Source organism: Drosophila erecta, unplaced genomic scaffold (assembly GCF_003286155.1).
Source record: "Drosophila erecta strain 14021-0224.00,06,07 unplaced genomic scaffold, DereRS2 tig00000000-arrow-pilon, whole genome shotgun sequence".
In the NCBI taxonomy this organism is placed as follows: domain Eukaryota; kingdom Metazoa; phylum Arthropoda; class Insecta; order Diptera; family Drosophilidae; genus Drosophila; species Drosophila erecta.
In genome coordinates, this window is record NW_020825194.1 from 17,450,706 (window position 1) to 17,459,866 (window position 9,161).

Sequence of the window (9,161 nt, forward strand, 5' to 3'; positions counted from 1 at the left end):
CTTTTGCTGGCAACAAGAAACGAAAATGTTACATAGACCTGATGTTCGATCAAATATTTATGATGTACATGGATGGTTTGGGCACGGTTGCCTTGCAGGCAGCGCATCCAAGCAAAAATATCATCAGCTGTCAATTGTCATTTTATGCGCCATTTCGTGGGCTCCTTTCTGCTTTCGCCAGCCTTTCCGCTTTTACATCAGGGCTTGTCACACCATTAGGCGCATTTCACACTTTTTACATTATTTATATGCCATCGTCTCTGTCTTTCTGTCCTTCTGTTTTTATTCTCTTCGCCTGTCGCCGACGCCCCCTTGGCCCTTTTACTTGTCCATTCGAAAGGACATGAAATATTTAAACAGCGAGTCCAAGCCAGCTCCTAAAGGATAATGGTTGGAGCTGCGAAGATGCGAATGATAATGATGTACGTAGCCAAGATTCGCGTGTGGCCAGGGGTATGGTCTTCATGGGCGTTCTCGACTTGGTTTGCTGTCTGACTCACGGAGTGGAATTATGGATGGGATAATCTCGAACGACAAATCACTGAGGCAAGTTGGGTATTTCTTGATCAAATTCGAAGGATGTCTGTGTGAGTAAATCGATGAATTTGGGACTTTAATCTTGTAATGACGATTCCTAGCGAACGTTTATAAATGAATGTAGATTTCATGAGTAGTAAGCCTAATCGCCGCTAGGTGGTGCTTCTTACCAATCTCGGAAACAATCCCTGTGGAACTTGGATTTCCCCAACTTTCTCTTGCTGAATGTCAGGTATATAATAGTGGATAAACTTGCACAAGCCCAAGTACTCGACTCTTCTTGGAAACGAATTCATTTTAAAAATTAGAAATTAACTCCTAATGAAAATCCCTGGCACAAGCTTCCGTGTATTGCTTAAGACTTTTGAAAATTTAATCAACTGCTTAAGGCTTAGCAAGGAAGCTAATACGCTCAGTGGAAAGAGCATAAATGACAATGGGAATGACGGTTGCCAGATGTCCTCTAAGCCGATTTCCAGTCGGAGTTCATGAAAGCAAATGCAAAAGTTGTTTATTCAGCAGCTCAGTCGCGGCTCGGGCTTTTTACTTTCCCACCAGCCCCTTCATAAGCTAAAACCTCGTCTTCCCGGTGGTGAAGACATCACTTATTTAGACGCCAGCACTTAAATTTATCACTCAGCCAGCAGCTGGCGGGCTGTCTGTCTGGTTCAGCCATTTGCTTTAATGTAATATGCTTAAATATAAGGGGAAATATAAGGGGATCCACCCGCATTCTAAGTTCTGCAAATCAAAGCTCAACGCGGCCGCAAAACTTTTGCCAGAAAACCGCAAATGCTCAAAGGGAAAGGCGAATTGCTTTGGTCTATTTGGAATGGGTATTCGACATGATAATCATAAGTAAATAGCACAAGTGCCCACGAGCACAGCTTGATTACGCCTAATTGCTGAGGCATATTAAAAATCCATTATCCCAAGTTGTTTAATTTGTATCATAATTTATTTTCATAATATTAAGCACATCAAGTTCAATTGATCGCAACTGTCAACCTATTACTTGTAAATTTGTAAATCCAATTATTATTTATGGCCATTCGTGTCGTTAGTTTTTCGTCCACCAAAACAAACTGTTGCTCTGACACAAGTACACACTTACCTTTTTTGTAAGGTAAACAGTATTGACACAATTGTGAAAAAGGTTTAAAGTTCCGGATGAAATGTTGAATCAGCAATCGGATTTCCAATTCAGAGCGATAAACAAACAGAGTGTAGTTTCAGGAGAAGTTCGCTTTTGAGGACAATTAAATTTACAATACTCGACCTCCATTAACTTATGAACTTTTTCTGATGCTGAGCCCCAAATATGCAGCAAAAACTTTATGCCCGCTCTTAAGCAAATATCCAAATGAATATAAATTAAAATTGAAATATAAATGATACGCTACAAGTGAAAAACACTGTGGGCTAAGTAAGTAAAAATGCAAAAAAAAGATATATATAAATAAATAAAAGAAAAATACCCCAACATTTAAAATATTTACTGTCCAGCATTGTGAAAATTGTAAAACATCGAGGGATAAAAAAAAAAAAAACAATTCAATCGCATTTCGATGCACAATTTATTTATTTATCTTGTGTTTTACTGCGTTTTTATTTGATCGTTTTTGTTTGCATGTGTGTGTGAAATTCCTACAGTTGTGTTTATTTTTTTAATTGCTCATGGTTTTTATGCATTTTGCATAAAATTTAATTTTATTTATTACGCTTCAAAAAAAGAAACGCAAAAATATACAAAAACATCAAAAAGGAGTTGAGTGGGCTATAAATTTTTAATATTTTAAGCAATTTCAATTTTTGGAGGGGCGCGCGGATGTGGAAGGCAGCACTTCTGTAAATTCGTTATCAATAAATGTTATTTGTGTTCACTTAAACTCTTGTGTGCGTTTGCCACCTCGGGGGAATTGAAATGGGATTGTAACAATTACAATAAAAAGGCTTAAAACGGAGTGAACAGTCGTTGTTGTTAAGTGGTACGCTCTTTGAGCAAATATTTATGATCTAAAATACATGAATATTCAAAATGCAAACAAATTATTATGAACTAATGCGGTGAAAATACGTAATACAGTTACATGTGCTATTTTAAGACAGAAACTTATATCTGATGTGTAAACAAATTGTATAAATATAAAAGCAATTTAGCGATTGTGAGTTTTAGGTTCTATATCGTTGATTTGGAAAGCAGGAAAGTCTAACTATTTTCGGTTATCCCCTATAAGCGCAGGAAAACCCGATTTTTATAACCCTATCCCACCTCTTGAGAGAACTCAATTCCCTGACACTTATTTCTGCTCCATTAAATATTTACAATGAGGCAAACAAATCAAAGTGACAACAAACAGAGGCTTCTCCCCCAGAACTTTTGCTGATTTTCGCTTAACCAAATATTTGCATACCTCGCCCGATTTTCCTCCAGAGAATGAATATATATCCCTTTGACTTGACGTGAAAGAGTTCGCAAACTGATTCGGCGGCACTTGGGCACGATTTGCATTAAGGACCGGCTCGACGAATCTCCCCCGTGCCATCGAAGTGGCTAAAAAGTGTCTTCGCCGCTTTGCCATTGGCATCCATTATTTTGTAATTATTTAAGTGCCTTCAATGAGGCACCTTATTGATGATGACAGTGGGTCTGCTGGCACCCACCCACGCCCATACACATTCGCCCGAAGCGCCGCTGGGCAATAAGTGAAAAAAATCAAAAAGCCATAAAAACTTTACACAATCGAAACGTGCAAAAGTTGATTTTTGCCAACGCCAGCAACCAAAGCCGAAGAATTCGCCCATCGAGGCCAACAACAAATGGAATCGAAGGGAAAATAAAAAAGTTAGACAACAAAATCAAAGGGCGGCCGGCATGGGATGTTAACTTACTTCGATACTTACATGATAAAGAGCATATTTTATTTTTTGAAAAGTCGTGTATTGAAAACTTGAAAATTTATATATGGAGAGGAAAAAGATGACATTTAAATTGCAATTAAAGTCGGTGTGTGGTGTTTTTCGATGGAAGCTTTATTAAGGAACATAAAGAAGTGGGTATCTGTTAGTCGGCGAATTTGCCACGACCTTTCACTACTTTCTGTTGCCTTTCTCCCAAGCGTGGGAGGCTAATATGAGGACAGCAAAGGACTCAGGATGGAGAAAGGAGGACGCGGAGTGGACAACAGAGAGGAGTGGACTGAAAAGGACAGGCAGAATCGACCCATAAAAAACGAGGGCGAATAAAAAGCGCAAGAAAATTACTTTCCGCTCTACAAATTTTTGGAGAGGGTAAGAGACACACTGGCAGTGGCACCAGATTATTTGGAAATTACTTGGTGTTTATTAATCAATGGAAAATATTACGAAACTTTAGTAATCAAACATTCGCATAAAAGGGATTTGTGTTTTAATAATTAATAATCTTTATAAACAGGTACGACTTATATAAATTATAGCACCAATCAATACGTTGCATGTATATGGGCAGTCTTACAACAAACTTTACAATTTTGGCTGGCACATATAGATTTCAATTTTCCAGCAGAAGTCGTTGCACTGTGCCACATCGAAGTCAGCAATCTTGGCCCTCCACAAAGTCAAGCGTGTAAAGTAAGTAAAGATGCGAGTAAAAACCTTTTCCGCCTTTTCAGCTTTCCTATCGGCCCTTTTGAGGCATTATGTACTGACAATTTTCATGATTATGCGCTTACGGATTTTGAGAGTGTCCAGCTCCAGTCCGCAGTACTCCGTGGCATCCTTCCCATCCCAATCATGATCTCTCAGTGTACGGGTGAGCGCAGCTGTTAAGCCTTTTCCGTTTCCGCTGTCGTTTATTTTCGTGCTGTTCATGACTTGCCTTTGGCGCCTAGCTAAGTATTGATGGTATTGGATACCATCGACATGGTCATGCGATTGGGGGCTGAAAGCTGGGGCTTCCTGGTTATGGCCATCAAAACGGAAATGAAGATGGGGATTCCATTCAATTGGCTTGTGGAGGATGCCAACTTGATGTGTGTGTTTGAGCTGGCTGGGATGTGAAAAGTGTTGCCAATTGTTGGGAGCTAGACATTTTACGGGTAATTATCGAATGTGTTATCCTGGGTGAGGGGATGGCCGATGATTGAATGCCCATTGGGAGTGCTCCAACGGGAGTGCTAGAAAAGTGAATGATAGATTAAAGATTAAGCCCGAGGGTTAAGCACTCAATATGTGAGAAGGAAGATGTGAAAGCAGATTATCTGAAGAATGTACATATATGTGCCATCCCTTTGAAGATTATCCGGAAAAAGGAAAAGAAATTGTATGAGCTGCTGAAAATGAAGAATAATTATTTAGAAAATTGAATTGGTAGATAAGGTAAAACATTTCCCAGTCTTATCTGCACAAACTTATAAAGGGGCATTGCAGCAGTAGCGTAACTTAATCAAAATTCAATTCCGCGTTCCCGAAGTTTTAGCCTCAATAAATGTCTCTTTTATGGTTCAACTTTCATTAGTCGAAATTTATATCCAAGTCAAAAATTCAATTACCGCTGAGCGTTTTGATTAGCTACCAATATCGGAATGGAATCCGCGCTCGGGCACAAACCTTGGCCATAAAATTGTCATAACTGTAAAGTTATTGTGACATTTCCAATAAACGGAAAAGAGGGAAAACGCCAGCTGTGTCTCTCCATTGAAGGCGGCAAAGGAGCAGGGGCAAAACTGCCGTCTGTTCGCTGGTTAATTTACTACAATGCGCCCAATATGCAACATAAATAATGCCGAGCATCCGACATAAATAACCGGGGATGCTAAAATTGGCAGGAGGAAAACGGGAGTCGAGATGGTTAAGCAGCTCCTCCTGCTGCTGCTGCTGCTGCTGCTGCTGCAGTCAAGTTCAGTGTTCGTCTGTAACTGTAACAATTAATTAGAAACTAACAAAGTTCCACTTGGCAGGCGCTAAACTTGTCCCACAACTCGGAGACCCAAGCGAACCGAATCGAATCGAATCGAATGGAAGGCGACAGTCGAGAGTCGCAAGCGAAAACGAAGACTGTCGCGCACATAAAGCGCTTTTAATTGATTTTCTTGTTACGTGCGATGGAGAAACTGGAATCGGAATTGTCGCTTCTGGCTCCTAGAAAGTCCAACTGGGAGTCCCGCCCCACCGCCAGTAATCGTTCATTCATTCATTCGAATTGTAGTTAATTAATAAATTATTCCGAGCGATTGAACTAACAATGTAGGAGAGTGAAAACTTTCACTGGGAGCTTTAATTACCTTTTGGTCGCAGGACTTAGCCTTCCTTTATGTTTGCGCGTTTTTTCATCTGTCTCAGTTCGTTTTTTTCTGCTCGCTACAATTAAACACATTTTATTTGCGAATGTTTATGGTGCCTGCATGATGCGTATACGCAATGTGTTCGCTCTGCTGCTTGCATGTCGCGTATACGCAGTGTGTGCCTCGTAAATGGTGCGTGGCCCAGTCGAGCGTACATATTTCTTTTTAAAGATACGACCATGGCATAAATGTTTAGCCACAGCTACGCCCTTGGCTTTCTCCACAGTCGGCAATTAAATTTCGTTTTATTTTATGTCCAGCAAGTGGTGTAGCACAAGCCTGGTCTCAGGTGCGTGATAAAAATGGGTAAATTTATTAAAAGACCAAATTAATTTCTGCCAATTTCCAGCTGAAATTCAAGCAAATGCCTCAAATTTAATCAAAGTTTAGTTGTGAATTCTTTTCGAAAAAGCTTACGAATACATTTACTTGCCTATATTTTTAATTAAACAAAGAGAAACTGCTTTTGTCTTTCAATTTAAGTTTTTCAATTTATACACATTATGGAACATTCTATAAAATTGGTCAAGCAAATATATTAATAATTCTTTTAAAGTTAAAGAATTTCTATTTGAAATATGGCTTTTCTTACAGTTGCCATACGTATAAGTTCCACTTATTTATTCGTTGAATACATATTGCTGCTTTCATGTTCAATAAATTCAAAAGGCAGCCGAATGGTAAATACAGTTTTCATAAAAAATAATTAAATAAACAAGTGCATAAGGCGGGCCAAAGAGACCAGAAACCAAAAGGCATTAGCAGCAGATTACTGTCGGGAAAGTCGACGGGACGATTGGGGGTCACGTCCTGCTCCAACTTGCAGCTTGCAGTTTGAAATCCGACTCTGGCCCAAAGAGTCATTAGCAATGTGACCCAGAAATGGACTAACCACATAAAATTTTATGCTGTTTGCTATAATAAATTTAATTAAAAAATCAAATTGACTGAGAGAGAAAAGTCGGGTCCCAAGTACCAGCATCCACTTGAACATTAGCCCCACTCACAGACCGACCGAGTCGCAATTTGTTGCCTACGAATGTGCTGAGTAATATTTGGGTCAACTTCTGCCGGTCGACAGTCGCCTTAATGGCCAGCAGAAGGCTACAAACGAGTACCAGGCAGTCAGATGGAATTATCAGACTTTACAAAATTGCTTTCGGACATCTGAAGTGCATTTTATGGAAAGCCTAGGGGCAAAACGAATGGCACAAAAAATTAAGCGCAAAATAAATGTCTTCAGCTCACCTTGAGGAAGTCGAAAGTTAAGAGAGAAAGTTAGACAAAAGTTTATTTTTTCAATTTACTTTCTCAATGGCTCTGCTTGGCTGCTTTTCATTCCTTATCCATTTGTTGGAGGTTTTCTTTTATGAGCTGCCACTTAATTAGGAAATAAAAGAGTAAAAGGGGAGAAATATCTGCGCGGCTAATCAGCTGAATGTTGTGGAAATAGGCAACTCAAAGGTGTTCGAACCGGAAATGAGGTAATCCAGGAAGTGCGCTGAATTCAGCTTGGAAAAAACTAAATGATTTTCACCTTAATTGGCTTGAAAATCAGATGATTACTACCGATATGATTGAAAGGACCGTTTTAAATCTAAAACAAGATAAAATGCTATAGTCGAGTTCCCCGACTATCAGATACCCGTTACTCAGCTAGTGGAAGTGCAAATGCGAAATTTCAACATTTTCTGGAACATCGGTTGAAAATGGGGAAAATAATGATAGCATGAGAAAAAACTTGATCAATAGGCGTGACAGTTTTGGGCGGTTTGTGGGTTGTAAAGGGGGCGTGGTAAAACTAAGTTTTGTTCTTTCGTTTATTTGCTAAAAGGAATCCCAGTCCTTTATGAACTTATAATTTTCTTAGAGGAGTGATCTCATTTTATCCAGGAATTCGTCAACAAATTCCGCCTCCGACCTGTTAAATCGCCGGGCGCGATCGACACTATATTCGAAGTTAGCCTCATCATTCAGACGCTTATAGGCTGCTGCCCTATAAAGCCAAGCACGTAGATATTTTTCGTCAATATTGGTCAACACGTAGTCACAATCTATAATACCCAGCTTAAATTCGCGCAACCTTATAAAGTGAAGAGTATAAATTGATTGAGAACTCCAAACGATTTTCGTAAGAAACTCACTTGATACAGCAAAGGCCCCGATTGACGTACAAGACAGGCGAGTCTTTAATATATTGTATACCCTTTGTATAGTATTCTCTCGCTAAAGTGAAGTTCAGTTTACGATACTCGCGATTTCCCATCCGGCGAAATGTTTCGGCCACATCTTCCCGCTGTTCTCTGGCCAAAACGCGATCATCGGGTTCCAAGTCAATCTGACGCATAAACGTGAATTGATTCGTGTTAATTGAGACTCTTTTGGCTTTGACGCGACGAAATGATGTGGTGCTTGAAGCATTTCGCTTTGTCACAATGCATTTTACGTCCTCCATGGTAACCATTGATTTTTCTCTTTTTTTTGACGCGCTGAAAAAACAAGATATTGAAAATGGATAACGTTCTTCGGTTATCTAGCTACTCACTCGGTCTTGTTGGCGTTTTCAATCGCTTCCAGGTACTCGATCACATCTTCGACTTTGGTAGGTTTCTCGTGAAGAAACGACTCATCTGATGCTGGGTGTTGATATATTAGAAGTTCTGCCTTGGGTAGTTCTAAGCCAAATGGATTTTCGTTTTCTTCTTTTTTGTCCAGTGTTTTGGTGGTCACGGGCATTGTAGTTTTTATATTTTTTTGTTGTTATTTTATTTTATTATTTATTTTTGTTTATTTATATATTGAATGTGTGTACTTCTGTAAGATGTGATGATGTGTGCTAATACAATGTGTAATTTGACAATAAAATCATTTCTAATCGAAGCACTAGCATGTTTCTATATGCTTCATTCTTAGTCGCTGCTGATATCCACCAAATTAATTATTCTTTCCGACTAAGCCTAAGGGAATATATTTTATAATTCCAATTTTGCCCATTTCCTTTTGTCATCGTTATTTCTTGCCTTTTCCTGCCCCTCAAACCCACTTCCTGCCATCATCTGATTATATATTCCTTTCAAATTAATTGACTTTTGCATCAGCAAATTAAATTGTCGCGACCCAGAATCTTTTGCGCTCCGCCGCAAAACCAAAACCAATCCAGCTAAAAACCCGATTTAACCCCAACCAGATTTAAATTTCCCGCCCATTGGCAAGTTTCCTTCTGTGATTGTGCTTCTTCACTCGAGAGCCGTAGGATATTTTTGCATAAAATCCTGTGCGCTGCGAGCGATTTTTAATTTG

The 9,161-nt window shown here is 39.3% G+C and overlaps 1 protein-coding gene across 1 annotated transcript; it reads right to left on the reverse strand.

The window, feature by feature from the left end:
• Positions 1 to 7,674: 7,674 nt before the first annotated feature.
• LOC6553026 (tetratricopeptide repeat protein 12) lies at positions 7,675 to 8,636 on the reverse strand. Its single transcript, XM_001980052.3, has 3 exons — positions 8,407 to 8,636; positions 8,006 to 8,350; positions 7,675 to 7,944 (listed from the first exon to the last, which is right to left on the reverse strand). Exons 1-3 carry the CDS (start codon positions 8,595 to 8,597, stop codon positions 7,728 to 7,730), a joined length of 753 nt encoding a protein of 250 aa, XP_001980088.1. The 5' UTR covers positions 8,598 to 8,636; the 3' UTR covers positions 7,675 to 7,727.
• Between the last annotated feature and the right edge of the window lie 525 nt (positions 8,637 to 9,161).